At 35.9% G+C, this 20,583-nt stretch overlaps 1 protein-coding gene across 1 annotated transcript in view; it reads right to left on the reverse strand.

Moving 5' to 3' along the window:
• AP1G1 (adaptor related protein complex 1 subunit gamma 1) overlaps positions 1–20,583 on the reverse strand; it is an 81,202-nt gene that overhangs the window by 51,282 nt on the left and 9,337 nt on the right. The window contains exon 2 of the mRNA XM_077756355.1: positions 6,069–6,272. Coding sequence (XP_077612481.1) covers positions 6,069–6,269 — 201 coding nt within the window. The 5' untranslated portion in view covers positions 6,270–6,272. The remainder of the gene's footprint in view (positions 1–6,068; positions 6,273–20,583) is intronic.

Raw genomic sequence — 20,583 nt, forward strand, 5'->3', positions numbered from 1 at the left:
CTCAAAACTACTGTTCATCATTGCCATGATGTATGTCCTTACTACACGCTGGTTGTTTTTGAATGTTTTAAGCTTTATGGTAAGTATCGCAACATATTCCTGCTCTTCTCACTCAAGATCTTTGAGTATTACTCACATCCAAACAAAAATCTCTAATTCAATTATATTAACTGCTAATATAGTATCCCAGGTGTAAATATACCACAACTTACCTATTCTTTTTTGTGACCATATTGTTTCCAATGTTTTCATATTAGAAACAATGCTGCTCTTATAAATGTCCCTTGTTAAGCAGACAAGGATTCTTGATCAGATTCAGGTTTTTCTGTTTTTACTTTGTTTCAATTTAGCAAAAACACTTCATAGGTGGTGGTATAAATTTTCATCAGGAAATGTATAATTATTTCTGGTGGCTGTCTCTCATTTGTGACATTAGCATTGATGATGACCAGGGATTGCAAAATGCTAATATTCTAATTCTTTTATTCTTTATTTATTAGCTCAATTTTCCTCTAAGGAGGAACTGTTCTATATGTACCAGTGGGTTACCAATAGTTCCTTCAGAAAGTTTAGGAAAGGCAGGATAAATGTCGATTTTCAAAATGAGTCCCTAGTATCCTCCAAAAGTGACCAATGGAGCTTTTTCTAATTTAATAATTAGGAACTCACTGATATAAACTTACTTGGTATATTCCAATCACTATTATTATCCTTATTAATGCTCAAATTTTCTCATTTTGGGGCACAACAAAAAGCCACTTTTGGTGGCTACTAAATTCTTTTAACACGACTTCTGTAATTTATCATGCTTTCTGGCAGAGTAAGACAGTTCAGGCTTAATCTGTGTATCTCCTTCAGATTTGAGATCAGCCATCTTTCTAATGGGTCCTAGAGTAAAATGGTATTTGGAGACCACAATCTGGGCTTATGGGTGCTCAAGACAAGGATGCCTACTATCACCATTCTACTACAGGTACAGTGTAGTAAAGAAATTAAAAATTTGGTTAAGGATTGGGGCGCCTGGGTGGCTTAGTCGGTTAAGCGTCCGACTTTCGCTTAGGTCATGATCTCGCGGTTCGTGGTTTCGAGCCCCGCGTCGGGCTCTGTGCTGACTGCCAGCTGAGAGCCTGGAGCCTGTTTCAGTCTGTGACTCCCTCTCTCTCTGACCCTCCCCTGCTCATGCTGTCTCGCGCTCTCTCTCTCTCCTAGAAATAAATAAAAAAACATTAAAAAAAAAAAATTGGTTAAGGATGGAAAGTTAGGAAACTAACATTATTTACAGACAACAGCACTGATTACATGAAAACAATGAAGTCCACAGGGACTCTTAGAACCAAATGCAATAATGTTGCTAGGAAGAGAAATACGCAAAAATCATTTCTATATTTCTGTATAACTAAAACCTAATTATTCAAGTTTTAAAAGTGCTATCTGCAATAGGAAGAAGAGCTCCAAGGAACCTATAAATTTCACCAAAGGTGTATAAGACCTTATGGAGAATGCTGTAAAACTTTAAAGTACGGAAGCAAGTAGAGTGCTATATACACTCTACTGATGGAAGGGAAGACGATTGTAGACAGATAATTAGGTACAGCAGGCCAGACTGGAAATGAGAATAGACAACTTAAGGCCAGCCTAGAGAAGGTCGCCAGTCTACTAGTGCCATGGGAAAATGTTCATCCAGTGTTATCAAATCCTCTGATTTTTTTTCTTTTTTAATTTTTTTTAATGTTTTTATTTATTTCTAGGAGAGAGAGAGAGAGACAGTGTGAGCAGGGGAGGGTCAGAGAGAGAGGGAGTCACAGACTGAAACAGGCTCCAGGCTCTGAGCTGGCTGTCAGCACAGAGCCCGACGCGGGGCTTGAACCACGAACCGCGAGATCATGACCCAAGCGAAAGTCGGACGCTTAACCGACTAAGCCACCCAGGCGCCCCAAAAATCCTCTGATTTTCTAAGAGAAACCAGAAATCCAGATTTCTATGAGCAGTTTCTTGATTTTTACATTGGCAGCAAATTCAAAACAATTTAATGTATTATGCATTAGAAAACACATCTGTGAAAGAATCTGGCCCCCAGCCACCATTTTTTTACTCCTATATTTACTCCAACTTCTTTACTCAACTTTATTTCTGGGTTGTGTTTAAGCCAGACACATGAAAGGTTACCAACCGTACAGGAAATCTATCATGGCTTTTGTCGTAAAAATGTTGAAGATACACTCTTTTACATTACCAAGAGGCTCCTAGGTAAAACACTCACATAAGAAAATCTATCTTAAGAGCGATTAGCTGGCTGAGTTGGAGGAACATGCAACCCTTGATTCTGGGGTCATGAGTTTGAACCCCACACTGGGTGCAGAGATTATATACATACATACGTACATAAATAAATAAAAATCTATTTTAGAATTTGGTGACTTTCTTTTAAACATTTTTAATGTTTATTTATTTTGGAGTCGGTGGGGAGGGCAGAGAGAGAAGGCGATCCAGAATCTGAAGCAGGCTCCAGGCTCTGAGCTGTCAGCACAGAGCCCAACAAGGGGCTCGAACTCACAAACCGTGAGATCATGACGTGAGCCCAAGTCAGACTCTTGACTGAGCCACCTAGGTGCCCTAGAATCCAGTGACTTTTCAAAGAAATTTTTTTGCTGTCCTTGAGGAAATAGTAAAATCAGTAATACCTAAGTTTTTTATGTACAAAATATAAATGTTTAACATTTTCTAATCTAATTAATCTTCATAATAATAACCCTATAAAGGAGTATGAAAATTCTCCCCATTTTACAGATGAGGAAAGTGAGACAAGAAAGGTTAAGGATCTTGCTCAAAATCATGGATAGTAGGGGCGCCTGGATGGCTCAGTCAATTAAGCATTTGACTCTTGATTTCGGCTCGGGTCATGATCTCATGGTTTGTGGGATTCTCTCTCACCTTCTCTCTGCCCCTCTCCCTCTTAAAATAAACATTTAAAAAATAACACAGATAGTAAAGTAACAAAGCCGAATTCACACCCAGGCAGTCTGGTTCCTGTAGTTCTGCTCTTAAATTCTGGTTATAACAACCATATAACTGGATTCTTTTTCTTGCCTTAGCTGCCTCACCATCATCAAGTATAGTGGCTTTAGGTTCTGATTTCTTCCTTCTCTCAACTCTTATTTTCTAGCATCCTTTTTTGTTTGTTTTGTTTTTTAATTAGATGCTGGTCATGTATGTTACCTCAAATCTTCTGTAGAGAAAGTCAGGACTAAAGTAATTAAATAAATACTTAATAAATGTATTTAGATTTAAACTATACCCAAAGAATGAATAGGCTTTAGAGTTATACAAAGTTGAGTTCTAATTCTCTCCCCAATATTTACTAGCTGTGTGAATTTAAACAAGTCAATCTCTGAATTTCAGTTTTCTCATCTGCAATAGGAAGATATTACCCACTTCGTGGGTTTTATTTTAAAGTTTAAAACACTTTTCAAATGTGGCTACTAGAAAATTTTAAATTATATATCTGGCTCATATTTTTATTTCAATTAAACAGCATCATGTTAGACACTGCAGTAAAAAGTAAAAAGAAACAGGTGAAATTAGTTTTAATAATACTTTATTTAACCCAATATATCTAAAATACCATTTCAACATATAATCAACATAAAAATTAGATATTTTACATCTTTCTTTTGTACTACGGCTTCTAAATACAGTATATTATTTTACACTTACAGCACATCTCAATATGTACACTATATATCCATCAGAAATATTTTAACTGTATTTAGATTTCATTAAATTTACAACTGATCGAGTCACATACCCAAGTTGTCTAAAACATTTAAGTTTTCCAATAACTGCATCAAATACCCCCCAAAATTTATGTTCCTTTAATATTCACCTCAGTTGAATGAGCCACATTTCAAAAGACCAGTGGCTATACAGCTACTAGCTATCATAATGAACAGTACAAGTGTAACAAATAAAACGCAATAAACAGTAGCTGTTTTTACACAGTTAAGTGAAAATAGTTCTGTGATTCATACATGCAGGTGAGAGAACCTAGATATGAATCTTCTTATGATTATGTTACAAAAAATTCTGATAGGCAAGGTACCAAATTACTGACTGGATAGGGCCAGGATTTATTCAAATAGAAGAACTAGATTAAGGGACTTAAAATTATGATTCTTATTCCCACTCAAAAAAACCTTTTTTCTGGGGGGGGGGGCTACAATTTTAGTACCATTTCCTTGAGTACTAACATTTTCCACCTAAGAATTAGATGTTTTATCAAACAAATTCCAGAATGCCCCAAAAAATGCATCTAGTAAAGCTGGAAAGCATATTTTATTTAAACACAGTATAGAAACGACTCTTTGAAATATAGAGAATGCTCTTTCACAAATGAAATTATCATTAGTATCAAATCTATCCTATTATTTTAAATTCAACAACTGGTCTTAAAAGAACTCCTTCAAATCCATGATGTTAATAAACGTTATCTCTGAGTGGAAGGATTAAGAGACTCCCGACACCCCCACCATCTTTGACTATCTTTACAGCCCAACATTATCAGATTTCTATAAATCAAACCTAAATGGATCTACTCAAAATCAACCAACAAAAATATATGAACATCTATTTGCTTTATACTCTGATATGCATTAAATGTATAACCTGGATCACTTTTTGATGTGGTAAAAGCATGTAACATGTTTATTCAGAGGAGACAGCTGTTGTTTTTGTCTACCTAGTACCTGGTCCTTTCCTCTGATACTAAATCTCAATTCTCCTTTGGGAAACTAATGATCTCCCACTCTAAATCATGTATTTCTAGAGAGGGTGATCTCACTCCCAGCCCCAAAATAAGCATAAAACTAACCCAAGTCAGTCTGGTAAGATTCAATCCATTACTGTTTTATTTTAACTAAGTGGGAATCTCCTTTCACTGGAGTTACTGAGCTGAATAAAAGATGTAGCCATCTTTCTGGATAAATTAAATACATCAAAACATTAACAAAAGCTATCTCTGAATAATGGAAACATGGGTGCTATTTTTCTCCTACCTAATGTTGCACATTCTTCCAAATTTGCAATCTTTTCCTTAAGAACACTATTTATTATATAATACAATTCTTAAATTATGTAAGATAAAATTTAATATCATTAATAAGAATTTTAAAACCCACTAAACCTTTCCCTGTCACTCCATCCCCCATATATACAAACACAGAGAGAAGAAAGCACTTCTTGCTCAATTACCAAATACCATGCTCAAAACGTAGACTGGCTATATCTAATAAAATATACTTGTGTGTAGTAGAAAATCAGGAGGCACAGTCACNTCAAATTTGCAATCTTTTCCTTAAGAACACTTATATAATACAATTCTTAAATTATGTAAGATAAAATTTAATATCATTAATAAGAATTTTAAAACCCACTAAACCTTTCCCTGTCACTCCATCCCCCATATATACAAACACAGAGAGAAGAAAGCACTTCTTGCTCAATTACCAAATACCATGCTCAAAACGTAGACTGGCTATATCTAATAAAATATACTTGTGTGTAGTAGAAAATCAGGAGGCACAGTCACCACACCAATCCAGTAAAGAGGTAATTAGGACAAAATCCATAAATGCCATTAAGTTGCAACTTAATTTCTTTTACCTAAAAACATTTATTCTGAGTGTTCCTCCTTATATCATTGTGCACACAGAATATAATTAAGGAAACATTAGCAAACATTTCTTAAATACTCAGTATAGTCCAGCTCCTCTGATAGACAAATCACAATCTACTTGTTAATCCTGGTCAATCTTTAAATAAGCTAAATGCCTCCATCAAAACACAGTCTAATCCATATAATGAGAGACTCTCAATGGAAAACATAATTAACAGCAGTATCATGTGTTTCCAGGTCTGCAACTTTCTCAATTCTACCTTCAGTTCCACAATGATCAGATTACAAGACTATCAAAATTATCCTGTCTTCACTGAGAGGAAAACATTGACGTTTCCTGAGTTGTCATTCAAACAAGCTGTCTAGCCTTGCTAGATAAGGTCTCAGCCCAGCCTACCTGTCCAAAGTGAGCAGGGTAGCCCAGCATGTGCATATATAGTAATTTTGCCACATTCCGACACCGGTAAGTATTGTCTTCTTCTCTAAAAGATGACCGGATTGCAGCACATTCTTTCTGGATCATTTCTCGTTCTTCGGCTTGGGTTCGGGCTGTCCGGATGGTCCGGATCAGCTCCCGCAATCTGATGGGGGCTGGCATCCTCTGTTTATAAAAAAAAAACAACATTAAATAAAAATGTTCATATTTTTTACTACCAAAACCATTCACACAACTTCCCAAATAAATTTCCAATTTTTAAGAATTCAAGATTTGCTCAATCCAACGATATAAAGCTTCAGTAAAGCTATTACATACAAACCCCTCAACTCAAAGAATGTAAACAAACAAAAATGTTAAGTATTAAATTAAGCAAGATAAGATACAGTATATATCAGTATGTAAAACCCATCATTAATATCAAAATATGTTAAGAACTAACTCAACCCAAATACTTAAGAAAGGAAGAAGACATAGAAAATGCCTAACCTTAGAGAAGACAGATATTTTCCGCTCAACTGTTAACTCAACAGAGCTCAATAAATTATCAGATGAATACTGAATATGATCACAATCAACTCCTGACCTCAAATCAATAAAATGAGAGATCAGGAGAGAAGACCAATTATCAGATTTAAACATTTTTCCAAGAAACAGTAATCATCTTAGTACACTGGGTACTCTCTGAAAATTGTTATGAGGAACAAAATAGTAAATCGACCTCAGAGGGTAAGACTATTAGAGTCATAGTCTCATGAAAAATTTTAAAATAATAATAATAATAAACCTATAATAGTCAAAATTAAGGGAAATAAGAGAACAAGTTAGAGAATCTGCACCAGCTAATTTCAAGAAATACTAACAAAGCGGGGCGCCTGGGTGGCTTAGTCGGTTAAGCGTCCGACTTTCGCTTAGGTCATGATCTCGCGGTTTGTGGGTTCGAGCCCCGCGTCAGGCTTTGTGCTGACTGCCAGCTCAGAGCCTGGAGCCTGTTTCAGTCTGTGACTCCCTCTCTCTCTGACCCTCCCCTGCTCACGCTGTCTCTCTCTCTCTCTCCTAGAAATAAATAAAACATTTAAAAAAAAAAAAAGAAATACTACAAAGCTACAGTAAACAGGACAATGTGGAACTGAATTTAAGGGTAGACTCACAAATAATGATGCAAAGGGGCGCCTGGGTGGCTCAGTTGGTTAAGCGTCTGATTTCGACACAGGCATGATCTCCCGGTTTGTGGGTTTGAGCCCTGTGTCAGGCTCTGTGCTGACAGCTAGCTCAGAGCCTGGAGCCTGCTTCAGATTCTGTATCTCCTTTTCTTTCTGACCCTCCCCTGCTCACACTGTCTCTCTCAGAAATAAACAAAAAACATTTAAAAAATAATGATGCAAAATAGAAAGTTTAGGAATAGACACACACAAACTCAACTGATTTTCAACAGAGAGACCAAGGTTATTCAGTAGGAGAAATGGTGCTGGCATAACTAGACATCTATACTGAGAACAAATTAACCTTGGACCCTAACCTCACATAATGTACAAAAATTAATTCAAAATGGGTCATAGACCTAAACCAAAAGTTTAGCCAAACCTAAGCCCAAACTAAAAATCTTCCATAAGAAAACATAGAAGGAAATCTTTGGGAACCTCTGTCTGTCTCTCTCTCTGCCCTTCCCCTGCTTGTGTTCTTTCTCTTTCTCCCTCACAAAAATAAAAAAAATAAAAAAATAAAAAAAAAAAAACACCTACAATGAGATACCACCCTACAGTATTAAAATGGCTCAAATTTGAAAGATTGGCCATACCAAGTGCTGGCAAGAATAGAAAACAAATGAACTCTCACAAGCCACTCATGCAAATACAAAATGGTTCAACTATTTTGGAAAACAATTTGGCAATTTTTTATAAAATTAAATATATATTTAGCATAGGATTCAGCAAATTCACTCAGTGTTTACCCAAAAGAAATGAAAATATGTGTTCTTACCAAAACCTGTACACAAATCTTTCTAGAACCTTCATTTATCATTACGAAAAACTGGAAACAACTCAAACATCCATTAACAGGTGAATAATAATAGTATGCCCACATAAAGGAATACTTCTCAGAATGAAACAGAACCAATACAACATGGAAGAATCTCAAAACATCATGCTGAGCAAAAGATGCAGAAACAATCATATTGTATGATTTTACTTATTTATACAACACTAGGAAAAGACAAGGTAATCTATAGTGATGCTGAAGAGATCAATGACTGCCTGGGGTTGAGGGGAAGGATGGTGATCAACTGGGATGCAAGGAAACCTTCTGGTGTAAAAGTTTATGGTGTGAAATGTTTATGATGGTTCTCACTCTCTCAAAGTTCACTGAAATGCACACTTAAAACGAACATTTTAGGGGTGCCTGGGTGGCTAAGTCGGTTAAGCATCTGACTCTTGATTTTGGCTCTGGTCATAACCTCATGTTTCGTGAAATCAAGACGTACACTGGGCTCTGAGGTGATGGCACAGAGCCTACTTGGGATTCTCTCTCTCCTTCTCTCTATACTCCTATCCCAGGTGCATGGATGTTGTGTCTCTCTCTCAAAAAATAAAAAGATAAACATTAAAAAGAAAACAAGTACATTTTATTGTATCTTATACCTCAATATTAAGAAAAATGATAAAATTAGATATTACCATCATTCTCAGTACATACAAACTGTAGAACCCTTAAACCATTAATTCTCAATGTTGCTCTAATCACACAAACCAGGAGGATATCCCACTCCTATCAGTTCACTATGGCATCACTTCTCAAGGTAGGGATAGCACATTAGGAATTTAGAAAAGTTCTCTAGGTGTCGGTTATGTTCCTCCCTATTAGCCCTCCTAAGATCATGTGTACTAAACTGTATAAAACTACTTGTATAACGTTACGCTGTTATTTTTTTATAGAAATACTGAGCGCCTAGTGTTTGAATATTCATACATTCACTGTCTTCATTATTTCATTTGTTCCAGACCATTTTGGGGCCCAACATAAGGTTTGCACTCACCACCCTGAGATCAAAACCTGAGCTGAGATCAAGAGTGGGACACTTAACTGTCATCTAGGCACTCCAGATCCAGACTATTTTGAAGGGCAGAAATCATTATACCTGCTTTGCCTACGAAGAAACTTGGTTTCAAAGCAATTATGTGACTTGCATAAGATCACAAAGGTGGTACATGCCAGAGCCAGCACACAAACCGAGTCTTAGAACTCCAAGGCTAGAGTTCTTCTTAGTACTTCAAAAATGAACATTATCTTACAGACAAAATTTTATGATTGCTAGGATTTGTTTCAAACCTTATTAAGGAAGGAAAAAAGAAATAAAATGGGCAAAATGTTGATTACTCTGAAGGGATATGAGTATTCGAAGTTACATTGCATTATTCTCTATTTTTATGTATATTAGAAAATTTTCATAATCAAAAGCTTTTTAAAAATAAAAAACTTCAATAAACAAAGCATTTAAATCCTTAAAATTTTACATAAATAATGTTTTAAAATCTTAATAGCTAAACTAGAGATCTACACTACTTCTTTCACAATGACTACAAATACATATGGCTTTAGGATAAAAAAAATTTAGAGTAAGGGGTGCCTGGGTGACTCGGTTGAGCATCCAACTTCGGCACAGGTGATGATCTCATCGTTCATCAGTTTGAGCCCCATTTGGGCTCTGTGCTGACAGCTTAGAGCCTGGAGCCTGCTTCAGATNAATCTCAGATGTAATGTGATGCAAAACCAACATGCTGTGTGTAATGTCAACAAAATGGAATATCACTTTAAAAAGGCACAAAGCTATTATGGCTCTCAGAGATCAAGAACTAAATGTAAAACCAGGTTTTGACCGTCCAAAGCTCAGTAATTATACTTTCAAAAAGAATTTTCAAAAAAAAAAAAAAAAAAAGAATTTTCTATGGGGCACCTGACTGGTTCAGTCAAAGGAGCATGGGACTCTTGATCTCGGAATCCTGAGTTCAAGTCCCATGTTGGGTGCAGATATTTCTTAGATAAATACTGTTTGTTTGTTTTTTAGAAGAATCTTATTTATCAGAAACCCAAATTTGGTGCATGGGAAATAAACTATGGCAACTAAAATCAGTCAAGATCAATTGGTAATACGCTGCTGGAAAATAACTTTCCTCCACAAAGGTGTCAATGACTCTATAAAGCAAACAAAGACTATCAAAAAAAAAAAAAGTCTAAATCCAGTCTCAAAACATGCAGTCCAACATGGAAAAAAAAAAAATCACAAAAGTTTAAGCCAGCTGAGAGAAGAACAAGTTACCTGGAGCAATTTCTCAGCTATCAGTCACAGAATCACAGAAATACAGTTTGTGCCACTAGCTTTTTATGGAGGAAATTAAGAACACAGGCTGTTAAACTAACTTGTACAAAGTCAAAGAATTAATTACTAGCCTGACTCACATCTTGTGATTCCCCCCAATCAGTACTTTCTCCAGCACCAGGCTATTTCTAACTTAGAGAAATCAATATTTTTTTTCCCCTTAGCTATGACAGCTTACTTCTCCTTATTTCTTTTTTTATCACAAGAAAATGTCTTAGTAGGCATTAATGAAAAACAAAATTTACACAATAAAAAATCTAGTATATTTCAGAATACATTCTAAGTTACAGACTAAACAAAAAGTTCTAGTTCCAGGAAAGATGGAACAAACATACTCCATGGAGACTGTCTCTCCTTCTGACCCCATAACTAAAAATCCTGTATAAAATGCATGCCACAGCTACCCAAGGACGCGAAAAAGTAAATGACAGCAAGCAGATTCGAGAAAGAGGAGAAACTGAAGTTCCATCAAAATGGCAAAAGGATATCATTTTTCCTTCAGTACTGCCCAGTCTGGACCCAACAACAGCCCAAAACCCAAAAGTGCAATGAGTACAGACCAAGAGTTCTAAGAAAACCCTCTCTCTCTGGCCCAGGAAGTAGGAAAAGAAGGACAATGGGAGAAATTCTCTTTTGGCTTTTTATTTTTTCCTTCCCTCCACCACTGCCTCTAGGCAACACTGCAACGGTGGTGCCTGTGGAATGGCAGGAATGGTCTGGCAGCCTCAAAAACTAGGGAAGGGAATTCTCTCTAACCAGAGGAGCCATGATCCTAAGAGCATGCAGTAAGTCACTCTCTATTCTCCTACTGCATGATAAAAGAGTGAATTCGCCAAGAAAATACAACAATCCTAATTGTAAATGTATGTAACAATATAGTTTAAAAAATACATGAGGCAAAAATTGATAGTTATCAAAGGAAAAACAAACAAACCCCTCAAATGTAGAGACTTAAACATGCTACGTATAAGTAAATGATAAAACTACAGAATATCGGCACAGATATAAAAGACCTAAACGCCGTTTTCAATTGACTGGATCTAACCAATATTAATGGAACACCTCAACCAGCAACAGAATATACATTCTTCTCAACTGAATATGGAACATTCACAAAATAGTCCATGTCCTGGTCAGTTTTTTAAAAAGTTAATAAATTAAATGAATGGAAATCATATAAAATAAAGTACAGTCTCTGACCATAAAAGAATTAAAACCAGAAATCAATAACAGAAAGCTAACTGGAAAACTCTTGATGGACCTGGAAATTAAACAATACATTTCCAAATAATCCATGGGTGAAGAGGAAATATCAGGGGAAATTAGTAAATATACATAACTAAACAAAAACATAAACCCATTTATTAAAATCTGTGGTACAACTAAAGTAGTGCTTAATGGGAAACATACACCATTAAATGTTTGTATAAGAACAGAAAAACATCTCAATCTAAACTTCTATTTAAGAAACTAGAAAAAGAGAAAAATTAATCCAAGAGAAGTAGAAAAAAGCAAATAAACAAATCAACGAAATTAAAAAACAGAAAAAAACCAAATAGGTCAAGTCAGTGAAATCAAATGCCAGTTCTTTGAGAAGACCAATAAAATTGATAAACCTCTGGCTAGATGATCAAAGAGAAATCACATAAATTCCTACTATCAGTAATGAAAGGGAATATTACCACAAACACTGAAAGGATAATTTGGTGATACTATGAACAATTCAATGACCATCACACTGGACATCCATATGCAGAAAAACTGAACCTCGACCTAAATCTCACACCTTATACAAACAGTAACTAAAAATGAAGCACAGATCTAGACGTAAAACACACAACTATCAAACCATTAGAAGATGATGGAGAAAACCTTCATGATGTGGCATTAGACAAAGACTTCTTGGACGTTACATCAAAGGCACACCCATAAGAGAAAAATGATAAAACTGTATTTCATAAAAATTACAAACTTTTGCACTATGATAAACATTGTTAAGAAAATGAAAAGATAAGTTACAGTGTGAGAGATTTCCAAATCACATATCCAACAAGGACTTGGAACCAGACTATAAAAAGCAACTCTGAAAACACAGCAGCTAAACCCAGTTTTTAAAATTGAACATTACATGGGACACCTGGGTCGCTCATTCGGTCAAGTGTCCGACTTCAGCTCAGGTCATGATCTCAAGGTTCATGGGTTCGAGCCCCGCGTTGGGCTCTGTGCTGACAGCTAGCTCAGAGCCTGGAGCCTGTTTCAGATTCTGTGTCTCCCTCTCTCTCTGACCCTTCCCTGCTCACACTGTCTCTCTCTCTCTCTCTCAGAATAAAACATTAAAAACAAAAATTTAAAATTGAACATTACATTTGAGAATCTTGAATTCAGAAAACAGCACAACGTCTTTAATCAAAAAATAATGGGACACCTGGATGGCTCAGTCGGTTAAACATCTGACTTCAGCTCAGGTCAAGATCTCGTGGTCCGTGAGTTTAAGCTCCGCATGGGACTCTGTGCTGACAGCTCAGAGCCTGGAGCCTGCTTCAGATTCTGTGTGTGTGTCTCTCTCTGACCCTCCCCTGTCTCTCTCAAAAATGAACATTTAAAAAAATGAAAAAAAGAAGTTTAACAGCTCAGGGCCAATTAAACTACAGAGTAAACAGTATTAAATTATATTAACATAAACATCATTTATATCCATTTCAAAGGGGAAAAGAAGAATAAAAACTATGGAATTAGAAGTTAGCATCATGCATATCTTTTTTTCCCTCCTTTTTCAATTCAATTAGTCACACTATCCCATAGATGACCTAAGTAACAGGGAAACATGTTATACCAAAAAGTGCCAACCACTCATTCAACAAATATTTGCTGAGCCTTCTCTATGTCAGGCATTGCAAAAGGTGCTAGCAACTGCCAAGGTGGTAATCTCTATCCTCAAGAACTCAAAAGTCTAGTGAGGAAAACAGATTTTTGTAATTCCAGCCATATAAAATAACAGCAAAAACTACTGACGAATGACAGAACAGAAAATTGTATTTATGGTAAGCTAAACTGTGTCATAGCCAAACTAATTCAATATGCTTAGAAATTTTTTCTTTTCCAAAATTAACTGCTTTCTGGATCAGCTCAACAACTCCTAAATCCCAGGTAAAAAGAGATATGTAACACAGTAGCAATCCACAATCTCTTTTCCAAAGCCATTAAGGGCAAAACTTAGAATTTTCTGAATTTTAGAAAAGTAATACAGTGCATATATTTTATGTTATAACTTGCCTACCATGCCTAAAGCAACAGTTCCAATATTTCTGAAATAACATATGAATAGTCACACCAAATGAGAAAAATAAAATTCTACAGCCTCATATCTGGTCGAATCAGATTTTAACACCAAAAGAATTGTGAAAAACTCCTGGGTCATTTTGTTTGTTTTTAATTTCAGAAACTGAGATAAAGGATTGTGCAGGCTTACCCTTATCCAATGACCCTAATCATTGTTTAAAATGAGGACCCTGGAGTAAAATTACCTGAATTTGAATCTCAGCTCTACCATTTTTCAACTTAAGCTGATATTTTATCATTTATCAGTCCTTAAGCAAATAACTTAACATCCCAGAGCTTCAATTTCCTCACCTGTAAAATAGGAAAAGTATCTACCTCAAAGGACTGCTACAAAAATTAAAAGAGAATACATGTAAACTTCTTAGCGCAGTGCCACACACATGGTATACAGTAAATAAATGCTGGCCATAATGGTCGCCTATATAAACTATCCATGAATAAATTAATTTTGAACACACATTAACTGCAGAAAAATGCAGTACTAATATTTATAAAGGTTTAAAATGTGTAAAAGAACCTATTCTTTAGAGATACAGAAATCCAGTAAGAGAACAAGAACATGTATAATGTGAACATGTGAAACATGCATAAATATCCACACCGTGGCACATCTGGGAGGGAGGAGAATATGACAAGGAAGAAAGTAACACAGAGGAGGCTTCAGCTATACTGGTGATTATTTATTTCTGAGACTAGGTATTAGGTAATTGAATATTTATTATTATTCATATATTTTATGTCTGAAATGTTTCATATTAAAAATTCAATTCAAATATATCTAATCTATGTAGCGAATGCTGTAAAAATACATAACCTGGAAAACAAAACCTACTTGCTCGTATTATAATACTGACGATTTCCTTATTTAAGAGTTTTTACTTGTCTTTCAAAATACTCAAAACCACAAGATTCCTTAAAATACAGTAACTTAAACATCTGTTATTAGTAGCAACAACAAACTATCCTTTTTAAAAAATAAAGTATAGGGGCGCCTGGGTGGCTTAGTCGGTTAAGCGTCCGACTTTCGCTTAGGTCATGATCTCGCGGTTCGTGGGTTCAAGCCCCGCGTTGGGCTCTGTGCTGACTGCCAGCTCAGAGCCTGGAGCCTGTTTCAGAGTCTGTGACTCCTTCTCTCTCTGACCCTCTCCTGCTCACGCTGTCTCTCTCTCTCTCTCTCTCTCTCCTAGAAATAAATAAAAACATTAAAAGATTTTAAAAAAATAAAGTATAAATATGATTATAGTGATGACTCAGCTAAACATAGCTGAGAATCTAAAACACATTTTTATAACCTCATGCAGCAATATAGAGAACATCACATCAACATACTAAAACATCTACTTTACTCTATTTGCACGTTCTAATTTACAAATTAGAAAACTAAAAGGGAAACAGAGTAGGGTGGAGACCAGGAGACAGAAGCTGTTTTAGGGAAGAACATGGACAGTCAACAAAATGTCATCTGTAAGTAAGGGAAAGAACAGCAGCAGCAAAGCAAAAAAATAAAACCTATGTAGAGCAGAAACAAGTATCCAAACAGCATAGTAGCAAGATTAATAAATTCTACAGATTTGCTATACAACGTGCGCCTACAGTTAACAATACTGTACTGTGCAACTGAAAATTTCTCAAGAAGAGAGGTCTGTTTATATTCTTACCACAATTTTTAAAAGTTTGTGCTTTTTAAAAGTTTTTTTTTAAAGCTTACTTGTTTTGAGAGAGACAGTGACAGCAAGTGGGGGAAGGGCAGAGAGGGAGACTCCCAAGCAGGTTCCAGCACTGTCAGTGCAGACCCAGTCACAGGGCTCAAACTCATGAACCTTGAGATCAGGACCTGAGCTGAAGTCAGACACGTAACCAACTGAGCCACCCAGGCACCCCTACATCATAGATTCTTATCCTGTAAAAGTTTTTAAGTGATTAATCAAAAAGAAACAGATCAAATCACTGGTAAATCTCTGCCTTTGAGTTCCACAGTAATTACCTTAATCTTATAATCTTTTTACAAACCCAAAATTAAAATACTTACCTTAGTTTATTGTTTAAATGTATGTTTATTTTTGAGAGAGAGAGAGAGAGAGAGAGAGAGATGAGCAGAGTGTGAGTAGGGGAGGGGCAGAGACAGAGGGAGACCAGAATCCAAACCAGGCTCCAGGATCGGAGCTGTCAGCACAGAGCCCCATGCAAGGCTTAAACTCACAAACCATGAGATCATGACCTGAGCTGAAGTCAGATGCTTAACTGACTGAGCCAGCCAGGCACCCCTAAAATACTTATCTTCAACACACACACACACACACACACACACACACACACACAGAGCACAGTAATCTGAGCCTATTTTAGTGTACTAACAAAAAACAACCAACTCTCCCTAAAGTCTTAAAAGTATTAAATTACAAACAGTACCATAATTAGTTTTTATAAGACCTTGATTTATCAAGAAATGGCTCAATAACATAACATTTAGCATTTAATGCAGAAGTGGAAAACCTGAACATAAAATTGTATCCTAACATCAAATTATATACATTAAACGTATATCAGTACATTTATATACATTATATATAATTCATAATCCATAATACATTTATAATCCCATTATAGACAATAAACATTGTGTATACCTCAATAAAGTAAATGTTCTTCTTTTTCTTTGAGTGGTTTTAGGAAATATAAATTTTTTTTAAGTTTATTTATTTTTGAGAGAGAGCATGAACAGGGAAGGAACAGAGAGAGGGAGGGAGGGAGACACTGAGGAAGAGAGAGGGAGGGAGACACTGAGGAAGAGAGAGGGAGGGAGGGAGAGACTGAGGAAGAGAGAGGGAGGGAGGGGGGAAGAGAGAGAGAAGGGGGAGGGGGAGGGAGGGAAGGAGGGAGAGAGAGAGACAGAGAGAGAGAGGGAATCCCAAGTGGACTCCCCACTGGCAGTGCTCAACTCAGGACTCAAACCCACCAAACCAAGAGATCATGACCTGAGCCAAAACCAAGAGTCAGATGCTCAACTGACTGAGCCACCCAGGCACCCAATAAAGTTGTGTTTTAAGACTAAGATGACAACTGCATGAATAAAATATTAAAATTGCGCCTGTGGAATAACCAACTTCTAAAAATTATATAGTTCAAATACTGTCTGCTATTGCTAATTTAACTACTTGACCTATCAAGTCAAAGACTTGAGAAAGACTGAGAAAAATGTTAAAGCCTACCACTATAATTGTGTTTGTCCATTTCTCCTTTTTTATACTATTTACATTTAGTATTTCAGTGGTTTTATTCAATGCCTAAGTGTCCCTGTTTTATATTTACATGGCTTGTACATTTTATAAAAATAAGATGTCCTTTTTATCCTAAGTATTCTAAAATACTTATTAGGTGGTGCGCCTGGGTGGCTCAGTCAGTTAAGTGTCCGACTTCAGCTCAGGTCATGATGTCACCATTTGTAGGTTCCAGCTGAATGCTTGCTCAGAGCCTGGGGCTTGCTTCACATTCTGTGACTCCTTCTTTCTCTGCCCCTCCCCCACTCATGCTCTGTCCCAAAAATAAATATAAAAAAAAATTTTAATACTTAGTAGGACAAGGATGGAAAAGGGACACAGAAAAATTAAAATTCTGACTTGTTAAGATAAACAGATTATAGATAAACGTGTCTCATTAATGGTTTTTTTGATAATGCTGAAAAATAACAAAAAAGAAGTGTGAAATTCATTTTTGAAAAGTTTCTATCCAAAATGTAAACAAAATGAAGTTTTGGAGCTTAAACTAATTACTTTATATACCCAAAGAGTAACCAAAATTATGAATACTTACTATAGGAAAGAAATAGAAAAAATAAAACAATGACTATATATGTTCCAATTCTCCTAAAATTCAACCCAAAATGGAGAAAATGGTTATTTTCCAAAATCTCCACAAACCTCTTTAGTTGATAAAGATTTTCCTCCTACTACAATACCAACTCCAGGCCATGATTACCTTTTTTTCTTTGAAATGCCTGTTTTTCCCAGTCAAATATAAGCTCCTAAAGGCCAGATCGTCTTGGTTTTATTTATCCTTGTATTCCCATTACCTAAGATTAGTAATTTGATAAATACTGCAATTAACTAAATTCTAAATGCAAGAAGCATCTTAGATTTAAAAAGAAAACGCACCTGTCCTTTCCAAAGCACACAAAATAAAGAACGTGCACCAGCTACTTCACAACAGCCATGGGACAGGCATCAGGACTCAACCCAGTCCTCTATTCTATCCAGTTCAGTTAAGTCTCTTCCTATTTCTGAACTCCCACTATTTGGCTGTGAACTCTGAGTCACTAACAGCCAACAGTTAAGAATGTATAACCAAAAAGCTGAGGCAACTGCTGTCACATTATCCTTCTTTCCCTAAGCCTAAAGCTATGTGAGCTTTAACCTAAAAAGACATTCTAAATTAAAAGGAATTTTTCAATATTAAAATTACCTCCTTTTCAATCCAACACAAAAACTGTACTTGAATTCTTGCTAAACAATGAGAAAAAATCCAAAAAATTAGATTTCAATTAACTTTACCAGTGATTACTCTGTAACACCCAAGCTCTGAGTTGTTAAGTATGGCTAAAAACACTCAAGGGACCTAAGTTAACACTCGGCAAAACCCTCCGAAAGAAGTTACTGTGCTTTCTCTTCTGCATTCTCCATATGGCCTACATTTTTATATTACGCTCCACACAAAAGCCCTACTTCAGATTTTTAATGCATATAAATATCTGACTTGCTTTAATCCATTTACAACTTGCAAAACACTATGACCAAAGTAGTAAGAAAGCTTACACCAAATATAAAAACAGTATTAAGCTTTGATCACACTGTTACTTTCCAATATTTCTTACAGATACCAGCTGTCACTCATCTGACTTAACTGGGTTCTTTTCACCCTCTTTGGGTTTTTATGTTTTTCTTTCCTTTGAGTATTGGGCAGCAGGGAGGGGGAGGCAGTGCAAATCTATTTCCACTGTATGAAGAAATGTACTCATAGAAGGGAAATGTTCTACAGAGTGAAGAAAAGGGAAGAGAAGTGTTAATACATCACTGCTTGAATAAGAGAGATTAAATCTGGGGGTATTTTGGTCACTGCAGAGGTTAACACCATTGTGGGACAGGGATAGTTCTTTCATCATGTTTCACCATGACCTAGAATGATGAGCATTCAAGATCATTCAATTTTGTATGCTTTGGCTTCAGGCTCATAATGCAACTTTGTGATTCTTAATCCTCTTTTCAAGTATCTTGTCTCCCAAATTCCTTCAAGGGTGCCCTGGAAAGTAGACACATAATTCAGAAGAAAGCACAGCCCTTTGTAAATTATAACATTGTTATTCTAACTCACATATCCATGAGTTTGATTAGGCTAAATCATCTCTAGATGAAATACTAAAATGGACTTTCTCGATCTTCAAGGCTAAGCGAATGCTGTGAAATGTAGACCACATCAAGATACCACCACACCCAGTCTAGGCAGCCAGCTGGCAGTCCTCTAAGTCTTAAGTTCAATTCTCCTTAAAATGCCACAAAAATTACAGCCATCTCCTTTAATTATCCGTAACCAAAATTCACGGAAACTGAGAATTTAAAAACAGATATATATAAATACAAATATGCTTACTGAACAACTCAACTCCATTAAGATGCATGAAAATAAAAGCCAAATAAATATAAACATCATCAATATCTAATTTGTCACTAATAAAAAGCAAATTTTCACTCTCTCAAACTACTATTATTAGTAAAAATGTCCTAAGGAGCCCACACTTATCAAGAATTGTCAGAAAATTCTCAAAACAAAAATCTTGGCTTTTTAAGAGATATGCTCCAGGGTGCCTGGGTGGCTCAGTCACAGTTAAGTGTCTGACTATGGCTCAGGTCATGATGTTCGTGGGTTCGAGCCCCATGTCAGGCTCCACGGTGACAGTGCTGAGCCTACTTGGGATTGTCTCTCTCTGCCCCTTCCCTTGCTCAGGTGCATGCATTCTCTCTCAAAATAAATAAACTTTAAAAAATAAATTAAAAATATGCCTCAAAGGATATATGTTAAGGAAGACTAATTATCTATGCCATGTAGAAATATAGATGCCTTTTTAACTTCTGTACATTTTCTACTATATTTTAAATAATGAGCATATATTACTGAAGCAATAAATTGTGCTTTGAAAATTCAAAGTAATAAACATCATATTGGACTAGTATAGCAAAACTGTAAACTTTCAAAATAGCAAGATAAAATTCATCTTGAAAAGACAGAGTCACATTTATCTAAAGGCATTTTCTGCAGGATGACATCAGAAAGTGTACTAGAAAATTACCAGAACGTGATTTCACGCTAAGATAACAAAGCTTCCCTAGCATATTCTTCATAAATCCAAGTTCTGTTCATTCTGGATACCAAGAAAGGGGGGAATGGGGATTTGGTCCACAGGAAATTAAAGGTCCATTTTTAATCCATGTTACTGACATTAATTAGAAATAAAGAGGGAAAAGTCTCACTGACAATAGTATCAAAAAGTATAAAATATCTAGGAGTAAATTTAGCAAGAAAGGAATAAGAATCACATGAAGAAGACTATGAAATCTACAAAACCTTTATTGAAGAAACTAAAACTGAAACAGGATTTAAACAAATGGAAATTCATAAGGAAAAGTTATAATTAAAAATGTCAGGCCTCTCAAACTAAACACATGGATAATGCAATTCCAAAGAGTGGACTTTTTTTTTGAGGTTTTCTGAACC

The sequence above is a fragment of the Crocuta crocuta genome, unplaced genomic scaffold (genome assembly GCF_008692635.1).
Source record: "Crocuta crocuta isolate KB4526 unplaced genomic scaffold, BGI_CrCroc_1.0 scaffold388, whole genome shotgun sequence".
Lineage (NCBI taxonomy): Eukaryota > Metazoa > Chordata > Mammalia > Carnivora > Hyaenidae > Crocuta > Crocuta crocuta.